Genomic DNA, 16498 nt, shown 5'->3' with positions numbered 1-16498 from the left:
GAGGAGGGCTAATCCTTCCACCCTCCCTCATGACAGTGAAGGGGTTGAATTTTGGAGGAGGCTAGTCTGGCAGAAGTCCTGGCATCTGGCCTCAAGACTGTCCTCGGCACAGCCATTTCACCTGTCTGGGACCCATCTTTGCAGAGTCACGGGGTTAATGATAACAGCCCAACCTTTACTCTTGAAGATACTTACAAGGGGAAATGGAGGCAAAGTTGTGCAAATTCTAAGTGAGGGAGAAAAAATACTATTGAGTGTTCTGGTGCTGTTCAGGTTTTGCTGCAAGATTTCACTTGTGTTTCCTGGAAGGGGTGGGGTTGCGGGGTCCAGAAACAGAAATGGTGCGCTTTTTTTTTTTTTTTTTTAATACTTGAACCCCTGATAGGGCGAGTCTCCAGCTGCAGCTACCACGATTGTATTGGGCAGAAGTGCTCCTCAAAGCGAAGAGGACAGTGGGGGGACACGTGGTGGGCCGGTTCGGTTAGCGCACCCTCTGGCAGGCGGAAGCCGGGCGCATGCCCTTGCTCACCCCCACGCTCGCCGTCTTCCCGATAGAGTAGAAGCGGCGTGGTGCGTCCGCGCGCTTCGGAGTTGAGGGCGGCGCCCAGGACCCTGGTGGGAGAGTATCGGAGCCGCGCGGAAGGGCTGGAGGCGGCGGCGGTCGGCGGTNCGGAGCTAGGGGAGCGCGGCGCTCTTGCGGGCATGCAGCCTCCAGGAGCCGACGGCCGGCGTGCGGACAGAGCCATGGCGCGCCCTCCTAACCCGGGACCACTGCTGCCTTTACTCCTGCTACTGCTGTTGCTGCTGGCACCGCTTCCGCTGGGAGCCGGTGAGTGTCGTCTGTGCGTACGCGAGGCTGCTACACCGGGGCATTAGGGGGAAAGGAGAGGAGCGTACGGGTGGGGTGCTGTGGTCACAGTTGTCCACAGGGAGCTCAGACACCGCATCGCCGCCGTCCCAAGCGTCCATTCGAGGAAGGAAGCCCTGGGTGCCAGGAAGGGGCTACCTTCCATTCCTAATACAGTCTTTGAACTGTTGTATATTGAATGCCAGTGATGGCCAGGACTCCCAAGCATCTCCTCATCCCCTTCCTCCCCATTCCCCCACTTTCCTCTTTTGAGATGCGCCTACACAGACACAGAACTATCGCAGCCAGGCCACTTCCACGACAGCATCTCGAGGAGGCGGGGAGAATCAGAGGCTGGAGTGCCATTTGCTCCACATGGGCTTCAACTCTTCACTCTCTGTAAGGTCTGGGGAAGTGAACAGTAGGTAGGATGAAGAAAGAAGTTTTTGTTAAAACTGACTTGTCACAGAGTAGGGTTGTAAACTGCTGCCAGAACTTAACATTATTTGAGAATATTTCTCACCGCCAACTTACACCCCAATCCCCTTCAGAACATACTTTTTCATTTTAATCATGGTCAAAAACTCCCTATTGGGGAAGATGGCTCAGCACATGCCTTGTTCTATTATAGATACACAATAAATATTTTGTAGAATCTATAGTTCAAGGCCTGGTTTGTGAACAATGCTATTGCCCCAGAGAGAAGGGTCGCCTTGGATCCAAGATCCCAGGGAACATGTCCATGACCTTTGGAGTGGGATGGGTGCATGGAAATCTCATTGTGGGACTCCTGCCCAGAGCCTGAGTGGAGGAAATCCTGAGGCAGAGACCACACATGGACCAGTCACCTCAGTCCACAAAGTAGTCACTGAAGGAATGAAATACTGTATATGTGAAGTCTTGGCTTCAAAACAGATGTGGAAGGAAGGAGGGAAAGGACTGGTCTGTCCAGACTGACTCCATCAGTAAATCAGGGCAGCAAGTTATTACCAATCTGATTTGACTGCCCAGAAAATTTCAGTAACCCTGACAGTATGGCTGCATGTCAAGATTAGGCAGAAACCTTAAACACCTTCACAACCAATTAAAGTGGAACAAGTCCCACCCTGTTATGATGAACTTTAACATTGCCCCTACCTTCTTTTGTTGAGCTGCAGTTGCCCCTAAATCCACCATTGTTCAGACTCTGTGAACTGTCAGCTAAGAAATTAGAGAGTTTTACTTTTGAAAATTCCCCTGACTCAATATTTAGTCCAATTTAAGCAGTGACGCTTGGACTTGCTACATTTCTTTCAGCAAGCACTTTTGGGTACAGGCCAGCAGTAACATCTTAAACACTTAATGTTTTTCAATCTGTTTTATTTAAAATTGGTGAATATTATTTATTTATTTATTTATTGTTTTAATTTTATTTAAATCCAAGTTAGTTAACATGTAGTGTAATAATGGTTTTAGGAGTAGAATTTAATGATTCATCACTTAACATACAACACCCAGTGCTCATTTCAACAAATGCCTCCTTCATGCCCATCACCCATTTGGCCCATCCCCACCCCCAACCCTTAGTTTGTTCTCTATCTTTAAGAATCTCTTATGTTTTGCCTCCCTCTCTGTTATCTTGTTTTTCCTTCCCTTCCCCTTCTTAAACTGTTTAAATCGGTGTTTCTCTTCTGGTAAAGATAAATCTCTCATGCCTTCCCTAAATATGTTTTTGAAGTTTTCAAAGTGTTTTTTAATCTTCCACGTATATGATGATCAAATATGCTTTTTTGAACCACCCCATTACCTTTGGGAATTCTGATAAACCCCTGGAAGGGGCCTGACCTTCATCTTTCCTAGCCCTCCATTGAGAAACATTGGTTTAATCCAAATTCCACACCTGGCATTTGGGAAAATAAGATCTAGAAAGTGAAGTAAATTGTCCTAGGCAAAACTGGGACTAAGGTGAGTGAGTGTAGGGAGTGCCATTCAAACAGTATTCAAGATAAAGACTATTTTAATGCAATATATTATTTAAGATTTTAAAAATTATTTTAGGTAATCTTTACACCAAATGTGGGTCTCAAACTCAAATCCCGAGAACAAAAGAGTCACATTTTCCACCAACTGAGCCAGCCAGATGTTCCTTAATGCAGTATTTTTAAAAAATAAAAATCAGGGGGGCACCTGAGTGGTCCAGTTGTTTAAGGGTCCGACTTTGGCTCAGGCCATGATCTCAACTGTTCATGAGTTCGAAGTTCAAGCCCCATATCGGACTCTCTGCTCTCAGCACAGAGCCTGCTTCAAATCCTGTCCCTCTCTCTCTGCCCCTCACCTGCTTGTTATCTATCTCTCTCTTTTGATTTATTTATCAAACCATAAGTATTAAAAATTAAAAAAAAATCAAAATCAGAGGCATCACCACTGCAGCCACCACCACATCCACAGTCATGCCAAAGCACGAGTTCTCTGTAGACATGAGACCTGTGAAGGCTGCTCTAATGCAGTCAGTCGGGTGCTCAGCAAGCTGGGAAGAGTTGAGTTCGACATTGACCTGCCCAAGAAGAAGATTTGCATCATCTCGAGCACAGCATGGACCTTCTGCTGGAGACTGTGGGAAAAGCAGGAAAAGCTGTTTCCTACCTCCGCCCTAAGTAGCGAGGGCCTGGATCCTTGGGCCCAAGATGGACCAAAGGGGACTGGCCGCTGATCATCTCCTGCCTTTCAGACAGGCCTGGGGCCTGGCAGTCCTACTCAGCAATGGGAGTTCCTACAGAGACCCTCACTTGCCCGGCCTCTCCCTAGCTTCCCTGCAATAAAAATGAGCCCCTTTATTGGGAGGTGGGGGGGATCAGTGCTGACATAGGCACCTGGGTGGCTTAGTCATTTAGGCATCTGACTTTGGCTCTTGTGATGATCTCACGGTTTGTGAGTTCAAGTTCCACTCTGGGTAAACAGGAGCCCCATTCGGTTGAGCCCCACTTCTCTCTCTCTGCCCCTGTAGGATCCCCTCTCCTCCCCAACATCTCTTGCTCACTTGTGTCCTCTCTGTCTGTCAAGAAAAAAAATTAAAATCAGTGCTTGCTTCGGCAGCACATATACTAAAAATCAAAGTCAATGTTACCCACTAAAATCCATGAGGAGCAAAATATCAAAAATGTCAATAAAAAGAGTAACAATGCCATGGTGAAGCATATTGGGTCCTGAAGCAAAAGGTGAAATCTATACTACTGGTCCTGCTTTTGTCTATGCTTTTCTCAAACTTTGGGATGCATCATATTTTCCGGTGAACTTGCTAAAATTCAGATTCCCAGGCATTATCACCACAGATTCTGATTCAGTATTTCTGGGATAGGGTCAGAAATCTTCATTTTAATAAGTAATCTATTTAATTATTGTTTGAAAGAGAAGTTTGGACTAACTAAACTTTAAGCCTTTCCTAATTTTGGCACTCTGATTTTAAACAGAGGGAAGGGGCTCAGAGAAGTTAGAGAGGTGGCTCATAGGACTTCTCTATTATTTGGTTAAGTTTATTCATTATTTTAAGAGAAACAGACAGCACTAGTGGGGGAGGAGCAGAGAATGAGGGAGAGAGACTGAATCCCTAGCAGGTTCTATGCTGCAAGTGCAAAGCCCAACACAGCCAGAACAGACGAAACTGTTGAGATCATTACCTGAGCCGAAACCAAGAGTTGGACACTTAACCAACTGAACCACGCAGGCGAACCTGGTTATTTTTTAAATAGTAGGAGCTCATAAAGAACCAGCACTGTTCAAGGCACTGGCAACAGAGCAGTGATAAGATAGATGTGGAAGTCCAGAGGGGGAGATAATGAAAAGTCAAGTTAAAAAAATTAAGTGATGATAAGTGCTATGCAGAGAATTGGTGTAACGATGTGGTAGAGTAGCTAGGGAGTTATTTTACATTGGTTGGTTGAGGATGGCCTTTCTGCGATGACATTTAGGCCAAGAACTGAATTACCAGAAGGGGCCAGCCATGTGAAGATCAGGGGGAAGAACATTCCAAGCAAAAAGAAAGGTTAGGGCAAAAATGCTAAGGTTGACACAGACTTGTTTTGTTCAGTAGCAACAGAAGGAAGGCAAGTGTGGGTAAAAGAAAGTGGGAGAGGAGGAGAGGGCTGGGAGGTAAGGTTAGGTAAGTGAGCAAGCAGGGACCAGCTTTTACAAGAGTTTGTAAACCAGAGCATATAAACTAGATCCTAATCTAATTTTTAATGTTTATTTTTGAAGGATAGAGAGTGACAGGGTTGGGGTGGAGGTGGGGGTTGGGGGAGAGCAGAGAGAGAGACAGAATCTGAAGCAGGTTCCAGGCTCTGAGCTGACAACACAAAGCCTGATGCAAGGCTCCAACTCAAGAGCTGTGAGATCATGACCTGAGCCGAAGTCAGATGCTTAACCAACTGAGTCACCCTGGCACTCCTAAACTAGATTGTTGCAAATACTCGTACATGAATGTTCACACAAGCATTATTCACAATAACCAAAGCACGGAAACAGCCCAAATGTCCATCAACTGATGTATTGGTAAATGAAATATGGAATATCCATACAATGAAATATTATCCATAAAAGAATGAAGTACTGATACCTGCTGTAATGTGGATGAGCCTCCAAAAGTAGTATGTTAGGGGCACTTTGGTGGCTCAGTCGGTTAAGCATCCGACTTTTGATTTTGGCTCAGCTCATGGTTTCATAGTTTATGGGTTCAAGCAACGGATCAGGGTCTTCATTGTGGTTAAACTTGCTTGAGATTCTCTCTCTTCCTCTCTCTCTGCCCCTCTCCTGCTTGTGCATGTGTGTGCTCTCTCAAAATAAATAAAACTTTTTAAAAAAGCAATATGTTAGGTGAAAGAAACCAGATACAAAAGATTACATATTTTATGATTCCATTTACATGAAATATCTAGAATAGGTAAATCTGTAGAGACAAAATAGATTACTGGTTGCCGGAGACTAGAGGGGTGAGAATAGGGAGAGTGACTATTTAGTGAGTACAGGTTTCCTTTTGGGGTAATGAAAATATATTGGAATTAGAAGTAATGGTTGTACAACACTATGAATGCACTGAATGCCACTTAATTATGCCCTTTAAGGTGGTTAACTGTATGTTGCATGAATTTTACCTCAATGAAAATGCTTTCCAACATTAAAAAAAAAAAAATCATTAAAAAAGATGGATGCGGGGCCCATAGGTGGCTCAGTTAAGGGCCAACTTCAGCTCAGGTCATGATCTCGCAGTTCGTAATTTCGAGCCCCAGGTCGGGCTCTATGCTGACAGTTTTGAGCCTGGAGCCTGCTTTGTATTCTGTGTCTCACTCTCTCTCTACCCCTCCCCTGCTTGTGTGCTTGCTTGCTCTCTCTCACTCAAAAATAAACATTAAATAAAAAGATGGCTGCATCAACAAAATGGTAGTTATGTGAGGTAAAAGATGTATTAACTAATCTTATTGTGTTGATCACTTCACTATATATGTAAATCATATCATCACGTTGCCCACCTAAAACTTACACGATGTTGTATGTCCATTAAAGCTCACTAAAGCTAGAAAACAAACAAAAAATATGGCTGAATGGTAAGGGAGAATGAATTTAGAGGATGGAATCAGGGAGACCAATAAGGAGTCTACCAATAAGTGGTTCAGACAAGAGCTGATGGTGGTTTGAGCTAAGAAGTGGTGATAGGTGTGGAGAGAGGTGGACAGCTTCCTGATATTGGCAGGACTTGTTGGATTGAACCTAGGATATGAGGAAAGAGGAGAATTAAAAATGACTCCTAGATGTTTTGCCTTGCAAAACTGGCATCATGACGGTGTTTTGTTACCCTTTGACAGGGATGCTAAGTCCTAGGATGTAGGGAAGATCCTCTAGGCCAACCTACAATGAACATCAGTATTCTTGGTGATGGAATCAGCAAAAGTTCCCCAACACCAACACCAAACAGTTCTCCCGTAAAGGTATTGTAAAGTGACTTTTAATGGAAGCCTCAGAGTTGTCGCTGACTCTCATTTAGCACTCCCATGCACATTGTCAACTCTCTGGTTATTATACTGGCCCTGCACGTGCATTGCTGTGCCAAGGGGGCTCTTCCCTGTGCCTGGCAGGGTCATCAGGCTCAGCTTCAGGCAACAGTTCCCCCTCCTTTTCTCAGGAGGCTGAGCAGCCTCTCTTCAAATCCACCTCTCCTTGGGCCTCATCTATTCTGTCCAGATTGTGACAGCTGCAGATTCTTTACTCCTGCTGGGCTTTTCTCCTAAAGGCCTCTGCCACCCAAAGACTTTGATCTTGAATTCTCCTCTACTCTACCTCACAGCTTGTTACTCCCATGCATCTACTTTGACTTTATGTGAGCCTCACCTGGTCTCTCTTCCTCCACAGCAGACCCTCTCCCCACAGAGGGCCGGCTCGTGAACAGCTGTATTCAGGCCAAGAGGAAGTGTCAGGTTGATCCTGTTTGCAGTGCTGCCTTCCACCACCTGAATTCCTGCACCTCTAGTATAAGCACCCCGTCACCCACACAGGAGCTTTTGGTCCCTGAGGACTGCAGGGAGGCAGCACAGCACCTCAGGAATAGCTCTCTGATGAACTGCACATGCCATCGGCGCATGAAGAACCAAGTTGCCTGCCTGGACATTTACTGGACCGTTCACCTTGCCCGCAGCCTTGGTGAGGCCCCCCTCAAAGAGTGGACTAAACTAAGGAAGATGACTCTTGTGGGGTGATTGTTTAATTCTGCAGGATATAGGCTGCATGGTAGATTCTGGCTGAGATGGTAATGAAGTTTTGCCCTTGACATAAATAAGAAGTAGAGGGAGGAATTGGCAGTATTCTTTTGGGCCCCTACAATGCTACCCTCTCGTCTCCCTACTTCCCCCTTTCCTACTTGGCAACATGTAGCTGCCTCTTGGCAGAGCTTTGAACCAGACTGAGGCCCATCCTGGGGAGCTCCTGGGACAGAAGTATATGGAGAAAAGGTGGAGGAAAATGGTCTTAACCTGTACACAGATTCCAAATTCAACGTAATCCATAAATTCAGAGAGAGTAGGAAGGAGCATCCTGGTCCTGCCTTTAACAGAAAGGATACTCGTTAACCAGACAGAAGACAGTAAGAGAGAAGGGACTGGAAGAGCCAAAGAGAGGAGCTTCCCCTGACTCTTTCCAGAGACCCCTCTCTGTATTATCAGCTTTTACTGGACTGTGCTGCTGTAACAAAACAGTGATTTGTAAAACAGGTTTTTTGTTTTGTGTTATGTTCTGTGTTAACTGTTTCATGTATCTTCTTCATTCTGGGATCCCTGCTGAAGGTACAGCCTCCCCCTGGGATGTTCTTTTCTCATGGCAGAGGGAATGAGTAATGGCAGAAGCAGATGCTGCCTTTAAAAGCTACTCAGATGTTACATAAAATACTTACGCTTATGTTCCACGAACAAAGCAGATCACATGGCCAAGCCTGAATCCCTGTTGGGGGGAAGTATACTGTTCCCACAGGAGACTCTGAAAATCACATGGCAACAAATGTGGAAACGTAAGAGTTCTATCCAGGTAGTACTTCAGCCTCCCAGTCTAGGATCTTGTGATAATTTCTTGTCAGGTGTGGATAGAACTCCTCTTGATCTAGATACCTGTGGACAAAAAGGACAAGCCATCTGCCTGCCTCCAACATATTCTCAGTATACATCAATGGAACAGGAACTGGAGAGCCACAACAAACACTCTCACAAAGGGGAGAAATGGGAAGCACACAGCAGACATGGCTTCACAGCTGTTCTGAAGTTCTCTGTACACATTGTTGTTTAAGGGCCTTCTTCCCTGGGAGTAGGAATTGCTCTTTTATAAGGCTTTGTTTTGCTCCCTGGGAGAGCTGATTTATCTACTGTTAAAAAGATAACAGGCCAGGGCTCTTGGCCCAGCCTTCTACCTCTGGCAGGTTTCTTTGGGCACATCTGAGAAGGATATTGGAGACTCTCTCCTCTTTGAGGAGTGAACAACATTCTTAGCTTGCTTCCTACCTGAGAAATGTTTGGGCATTTTAAGTCTCCAATAGTGTCTATTTGAATCCTGGCTGGTGGTGGCTGTTAGCAGTACAACTCTCCCAAAACATAATTGCTTTTTTTTTTTTTAATCTTTGATTTCTGTCACCTCTGGTGCCAGTAGCCTTCCCTATAATTCTTTTCAAGACATATCTCTTTCTAGACCTAATTAGAAATATCTTGCTCTTATCAGAGGGAGAGCCACTACCCTAGTTTTTTTTTTTTTTCCCCCTGAGTGTATTTGTCTAACTGGCAAAATTTATACCATCTTAATCATTGAGAGATCTCCATATGGGTATGATAGCCATGTACTTGAATTGGTCTTTGCCCCAAGGCTGAGTCTTAATGGACCTTATTACTCAAAGCATTTTTTCAATTTTATCTTTTAACGTTTGAATATGAAAAGCAGTTCCATCTCTTAATTCTGCAAATCCTGGAATTTCTGGGTTCTTTCTTTTCTTTTTCCTTTCTACTTGCAAACCGATCAATTCTCTGAGCTTTTATCTTTCTTTTAGTACCTTCCAAAATGCAGCCAATAGCAATCAAGACATACTAGTAAAGGGGCACCTGGGTGGCTCAGTCGGGTAAGTGTCTGTCTTGGGCTCAGATCATGATCTCAAGGTCCGTGAGTTAAGGCCCCATGTCAGGCTCTGTGCTGACAGCTCAGAACAGCTGAGAGCTTCGAGCCTGCTTCAGATTCTGTGTCTCCCTCTCTCTCTGCCCCTCCTCTACTCACATACTCTCTCTCTCTCAAAAATAAACATTCAAGAAAAAAAATTTGTTTCAGTCATACTAGTAATCTTCTGCTTCTCAGCTTCTTTCCCTTAAAGCACAAGCTCATTCAGTATAACATCTTCCTTCCAAGTTATTGCAGGCAACAATTTTCCCAAATGCTTTCCCACTGCATATTGAGGACTGCCATTTTTCATACCTCAGAACATCTTATACACCATCCCCTCACTGCCCAGTCCCAAAGCCAATACTGTACATGTTAGATTTTTTTTTGTTACTACAGCATTCCATTTCTAGATACCAATTACAATTTTTTAATTTTAATTTTTACTTGATTTATTTTTTTAAGTAGGCTCCACGCCCAGTGTGGACCCCAACATGACCCTGAGTTCCAGACCTGAGCTGAGATCAAGAGTCGGATGCTTAACCGACTGAGCCACCCAGGCACCCCACCGATTACATTTTTAATAAGAATTTGCCAGGCTATGCTGCAGTAATAACCAACCAACCCCCACATATCTGGCCTCCCACAACAAAAATTAAATTTTTGTTCATGTTACACATCTGCTGTGGGCTTCCTTGAGCTGGTTTTGTCTTTGCTCTACCTGTCTTCTTCATTTGATGATCCAGGCTGGCAGAGGGAAAAGAGTAGCAGAACACCATGTGATGGCTCTTAAAGCTTCTGCTCAGATGTGATTTATGTCACTTCTGCTCACAATCCACAGGACAAAGTAAATCACATGGGCAATCCTTACAGTAGGGTGTGGAAGTATACTCCTCTCATAGGGGCCCTGAAAGTCACGTGGCAACTTAGTCGGGTGTGTGTGTGTGTGTGTGTGTGTGTGTAATCCTCTCACAGGGTGGGTAGCTATCAAATAACTGGAAACAGTAACTCGATTTACCACACTTTTCCCCCCTGTTTTCTACTCCTTATCCTAATCAGTTCTCTTTCAGAATTTCCCCAGAGACTTCTCCCTAGATCCTTTTGTCTTCCCACCTTTTCCCTTGGGAACTTTCAGGGCTTCCCAAATATCCAGATCATCCTTTCCTATTTGCTTGACCTCATCCATATTTCTTCCTTCCTAGAGATGCATTCTCAAAGGCATATTGAGTGACACTTTGTACTCTTTCATCCTTCTCTTCCAATAAGATTTATTAGCCAGCATTGATTGAGTACCTACCGTGTCTATGAGCTATGCAATGACTTTATAAGACCTGTTATATCCCCTTAAGGAGCTCACAGCCCCTCCTGCCCCCACCCCCTAGTCTGGTCCTCAGGATTCTTATCACCTTGTCTCTAGGTGACTATGAAATGGATGTCTCTCCCTATGAAGACACAGTGACCAGAAAACCTTGGAAAATGAATCTCAGCAAACTGAACATGCTCAAACCAGGTGTGGAAGGCAGTCTGAGGCTGGGGTGTGAGGGGTGGGCATGGACCATGAAGGAAGGGTGGCTGCTGGGGAACACAAGCCAGAGGCTGTATAGGGGGAGAGTTCTAGCCTGCCAGGTAACTAACTGAAGCATTGTGTTGGGGTGGGAGTCTGAGCTGTGGGAGTGGTGTGGTCTTATGTGTCAACAAAGAGCAATAGTTAGTAGGGACGCCTTTAAGGCTTCCTGGTTCCAAAAGGTGGTTCTCTACAAAGTGTTTGATGGAGTGGCAGCAGTCCCAGAAAAAAAAAAATGCTGAAATGAAGTATTTACCCTCATTTGAGGCAGCCAGGAAAGTAGCTTTTTGTCCCTGAAGACTAGGAAATTGCTTGTTTTCAAACCATTTTAATGGGATGGGCGAGGTGTTGGGCCGGGGAAATGGTGAGAGAGAATGTGACTCCTCGTGGGACTCAGGGTGGGGAGCCATCTGTCTGGCAAGGACTAAAATGCATGTTTTTTAGGAAAGCGAGGCTGTTGTATTAATTGGAAAGGAATACACACACATACATTCACTTTTTGAGTAAGATAGGAGCTTTGTTGTACAGTTAGTACTATCTGTTGGAATTAGTATTTTGAGAGAAGAGCATAGAGATTTATACATAAACTGTTAGTTATAAGGAATCTGGGAATAACCTGCTCCATTTACTCCATTGTTCTGACTGCTAGAATATTGTTAATAGAAATATCACCGTAATTTCCCAAAACTCAGAGACAGGGAACTTTTATGCACAGATCAATCATTAAAGACAGACAGGTAATATTAAAACTGGGCCAAACAGATGCAAAACCGAACAAAAATCCTCAATAGAATTTGATTCCATCTGTTTTGGACTTCACTCACTGCATAGTTGTGAGGAAAGGGTTTTGGTTCTTTGAGGTTTCTGGCTTCAAGTCTAGATAAATGAGTATAAAATATGTATGTGGCCTTTTTCTTTTTTTTTTTTTAACACCTAGGAAAGATGAGGAGTAGGATGGGGGAGTTCACAGATACCAGATATATTTTAGGGGTAGAGGAAACACCTAGGATTAGCAGTGGCCTTATTCTGGGGAGTCCTCCCTTTCCTCCTACCACCACCACCATCCTTGTTAAATCGGAGGGTTGCAGGGGTTCCTAGCAAAACTGGGCGGCACGTTTGCAGAGAGGAGTGGTGACTTGGTGTCCTTCTCCCCGCAGACTCAGACCTGTGCCTCAAGTTCGCCATGCTGTGCACTCTTAACGATAAGTGTGACCGGCTGCGCAAGGCCTATGGGGAAGCGTGCTCGGGGTCCCGCTGCCAGCGCGACACCTGCCTCCGTCAGCTCCGCGCCTTCTTCGAGAAGGCGTCGGAGGCCCACGCTCAGGGCCTGCTGCTGTGCCCCTGCGCGCCGACCGACCAGGGCTGCGGGCAACGCCGGCGCAACACCATTGCTCCCAGCTGCGCGCTGCCGTCTGGGGCCCCCAACTGCCTGGAGCTGCAGAGCCTCTGTGTTGCTGACCCGTTGTGCAGGTGCTGGCGTTGCGGGAGGGCTGGGTGTGGGCGAGGGCGCAGTGCACACCACACCTTCAGGGCGCCTTCCTGTGTGGGGCTGGGCTTGCCCCCCCAGGAGCCATGGACTGACTTAACCCCAGAGTATTTTCTGAAAACCCTGTGATCAAAATAAATTTTTTTGTGTAAAAACTTCAGAAAGTATAAAAATGTATAAAATAGTACTCCGAATTCATCACCTGAAGATAATCTACATACTTTGAGGAGTATTTCCTTCCAGTCTTTTTTGTATACACATAAACAAAACTGGATATTCTAGAAATATATTCTAGAAATAGTCTTGCTTTTTTTCACTTATGTGCATATCTCCTGAGCATTTTTCCGTGGAGGCAGTATGCAACAGTGGTGAAGACAGGCTCTGAAGTCAGACAGATGTGAATTTAAATCCTAGGACTGTGTGATTTTGAGCCTGTCACTTTAACCTAAAATTCCATCATTTAACCTAACATTCCTCTTAGTCCTCTGTAAAAAGTGGGATAAAAATACAGACCTCATGGGATTCTGGTGAGCGTTAAATTACATAATTTATGCAGAGTGCTTAGCTTACTGGTGCAGAGTAAGTGTTCAATAAATGGTGGTGCTTATTTTGTCTTTTATACTATCCTTTGACAGCTTGATTTTTAAATGCCTATGTTGCATTCCATTTTATGGATGCCCCATACTTTATTTAATCCTTCCTCTATTGTTGGATGTTTAGGTTGCTTTTCTTATTGCTATAAATAATGCAGTAAGTATCACTCTAACTCTTTAATCTTTGTGCACAAATCTAATTATTACTTAGGACGTGTGGCCACAACTGCCATTACCAAATCAAAGTATATGACCTTTGGTAAGGTATTTGATGGGTATTGTCCAGAAAATTTGAAATTCTGACCTGACTTTCCTTTGCCTTCTCAGGACAAAACATTCACCAAATTGAAGTTATCATCCACTCAAGTAGAATTCGTTGACAGTGAGAGTCACACCAACCTTGTTTTGCAGCCTGGTTCTAACCCTTGTTTCTCTGTAACCTTGGGCAAGGTTGTTTAACCTCTCTATGCTCTACTTCCTTCTTCTGTAAAATACTACTTAAAAGCTCTCAATCACCATAATACCAACACTTACTGAGTACTTACTATGGGCTAGGTACTGTTTTAGGTACTTAGCATATATTAACTCATGTAAACCTTATGAGAACCATGTGAGATAGATGGTGCTGGGGTTTTTTGTTTTTCTTATTTATTTATTTATTTTTTAATCATCTGCACTTTACAGAGAAGAAACCACAGCAGAGAATGTTTAAACAGCTTGTTGAGGCTCATCCAGGTAATAAGTCAGGTTACTGAATAAGGTCTGGAGTGAGGAAGTCTGGCCTGGAATCTGGCCTAACTGCTCTGCTAGACTGCCTATTGTGGTGCTGATAGCTATTACCATTTTGTAACAAGTGCTGGGCTAGATGACTAAGTTACTTAGGTGGAATTTGCATTTGGCTGGGGGAGACAGAGAAATGAACCACCTATTCAACAAAAGGCAAACCGTAAGGAAAATTGCAGAAATGCATACAGAAAAACATACTTGTAATTGCATCACCTGAAGATAACCAGCCTTACCTATTGTAGGATCAGTGTGAATAATATCATCTCACATTTAATGAACATTTCATATGTACCAACCACTATGCTAAATGCTGTACATGCAGTCTCTCATCTAACTCTCACAAGAACCCATGAAGAAGCACTGTCTTCATTTCTATTCTTAGTTGAGAAAACCGAGGTTTAAAAAGCTGCCTGAAATCTCATACCTAGGGATTGTGGAGTCCAAATTCAGAGCGGCATGCTTTGGGGCTGGGGTGATCATGCCCTTAATTGTGACAGGAACAGGCTTCGCTGAGGGGGAAGCCCTGGACCAGGCCCTGAAAGCAGAGGAGGATTTGGCATGAAGATGAGTCTGTCAACTAAAGGGGAGCAAGGGTGAAGGCTGCAGGTCAGACCCTCAATGGGGACTCTTGAAATTTCCCTTCTTCCAGATCTCGCCTGGTGGATTTTCAGACCCACTGCCATCCTCTGGACATCCTAGGGACCTGTGCAACAGAGCAGTCCAGATGTCTGCGAGCATACATGGGGCTGATTGGTGAGGCTGGGGGCCATCTGAAGGGAGTCCACAGGGTGGCTAGTCTTGGAGGTGAGAATGCTCTGGAGACTGAACCCAAATGAAATGGTCCTGAGACAGGCGGCAGAGAGTGGGGGTTGAAATTTGGGTGGCCTAGGTTCTGACAATCCTTTCTTCACCCCACAGGGACTGCCATGACTCCCAACTTTGTCAGCAATGTCAACATCAGTGTTGCCTTAAGCTGTACCTGCCGAGGCAGTGGCAACCTGCAGGAGGAGTGTGAGCAGCTGGAAGAGTCCTTTTCCCACAACTCCTGCCTCAGTGAGTGTGTTGCACCTGCTGCCAGCCCTGGTTGGATCAGCTGGACCCAAGGAGAGGAAAAGGGTCAGCTCTGTGGTCCACACTGGTTCCATCAATCTCCTGCAGACAGAGTAGCCCCCTCCTTAGCATTGGTTTACTTCCCCCTTGAATCTGGGCCTTTCTCCCTTCTCCTACTCCCCCAGGTGACCCCCCAAGCTTTCTGTTCAACCTGTCTTGGCCCCGAGGGACACTCTTTAGCTTAAGGAATAAGGAAATGGAATGAGACAGTATCCCAAATATCCCATTTTTATCCATCCTGGCCATATGCCAGGGTCCCTGAGACATTCCCTTTTCTTTCATGGGAGCCTGGGAGATCTCCAGCATATGCCCACTTCCATTTACCTTCTCTCCTCTCCTCAGTGGAGGCCATTGCAGCTAAGATGCGTTTTCATAGCCAACTCTTCTCCCAGGACTGGGAAGACTCTACCTTTTCCGTGACGGAACGCAAGGTAGGGTCTCCTTTATTATGCACCTCTTACCTTTACTGGTCTACCTGGGGGAAACCCATACAAGGGGACAGAGGGGGTGACCTCATTGTGGTCATGAACAGTACACACCTCTAATGGACATGTCAGGGGTGGGGGACAGGCTTTGACTGATGCCAAGGGGGTGGAGCTGACTCCATTCCATTTCTTCTACAGAACAAAAATCCTGCTCTGACGCCACAGCCCTGGGTGCCCTCTCTTTTCTTGTGTACACTTACCTTGATTCTTCTCCTGAGCCTCTGGTAGCTGGACTTCCTCTGGGCCCCTCTCCCCTCTACCACACCAGCCTGACCTTCAGCCTGCAAGGGGTAAGGAAAGAGCAGCATCAGGAAAGAGGTGCAATAAACAACATGGCAACCCTCACTCGATCCATACTGCATACCCAGCTGACTCCAGATGGGACCATAGTAGAAACTGACTAGCTGAGTTCTCATTCCCTCCACAGTCCTTCCTTAGGATTTGGTGACCATGATTCAGCCATATCTTCTGGTGGAGACCATTTCTACCAAGCTGTCTCCTAATCCCTTCCTCTTGCCCACCAGAATCACCCAGACTCTAACAAATCAGTCATTCTCTATTGCATTCTCCAGGTAGGCAGGGCTGGATGTTCTGAGGCAGCATAGAATGACATTCCCCATTGTGAGGAAGGCTGGTGCAAGACTCCTACCCCCTTGCCTCCTCCTCTGAACAGGGGATAGGAATCTGGTGCCTACCCTACCTGGGGATCCTTCAAAGCATTTGAGCATCAAGAGCTGGAGCATTTGGGCTTTGTTTTCTTCCTGCTACTGTCCTGAAGTACCCCAGCCCCTTGGATCATGATTAAATATTTGACTTAAAACTTGGCTCTTTTCCTATTTTCTCTCATTGTGAATTTATATAGAATGAGGAGTGTTACAGACACAAGAGTAGAGGCCAGGATCAGGACACATTTACCCTGCCACCAATTCCTGGGTGACTTCGGGCAATTCTTTCAACCTCTCTGTGTACTTAACATGGAGTTGG

The 16498-nt window shown here is 45.2% G+C and overlaps 1 protein-coding gene and 1 pseudogene across 4 annotated transcripts; both read left to right on the top strand.

Moving 5' to 3' along the window:
* Positions 1 to 693: 693 nt before the first annotated feature.
* GFRA3 (GDNF family receptor alpha 3) lies at positions 694 to 16294 on the top strand. 4 transcript variants are annotated; one of them, XM_077768942.1, is made up of 8 exons: positions 694 to 829; positions 7226 to 7510; positions 10908 to 11000; positions 12212 to 12524; positions 14569 to 14672; positions 14838 to 15035; positions 15372 to 15460; positions 15653 to 16294. In XM_077768942.1, exons 1-8 carry the CDS (start codon positions 703 to 705, stop codon positions 15740 to 15742), a joined length of 1299 nt encoding a protein of 432 aa, XP_077625068.1. In that variant the 5' UTR covers positions 694 to 702; the 3' UTR covers positions 15743 to 16294. The 4 variants fall into 4 exon arrangements, with proteins under 4 accessions (XP_077625068.1, XP_077625069.1, XP_077625067.1 ...); XM_077768943.1 differs by having other exon boundaries at positions 7223 to 7510; positions 14838 to 14972; XM_077768941.1 differs by having other exon boundaries at positions 7223 to 7510.
* On the top strand, positions 3277 to 3484 carry LOC144235410 (copper transport protein ATOX1 pseudogene; annotated as a pseudogene).
* Positions 16295 to 16498: the final 204 nt, after the last annotated feature.

The sequence above is a fragment of the Crocuta crocuta genome, unplaced genomic scaffold, assembly GCF_008692635.1.
Source record: "Crocuta crocuta isolate KB4526 unplaced genomic scaffold, BGI_CrCroc_1.0 scaffold64, whole genome shotgun sequence".
NCBI lineage: Eukaryota > Metazoa > Chordata > Mammalia > Carnivora > Hyaenidae > Crocuta > Crocuta crocuta.
This window is presented reverse-complemented; position numbering and strand designations above follow the sequence as displayed.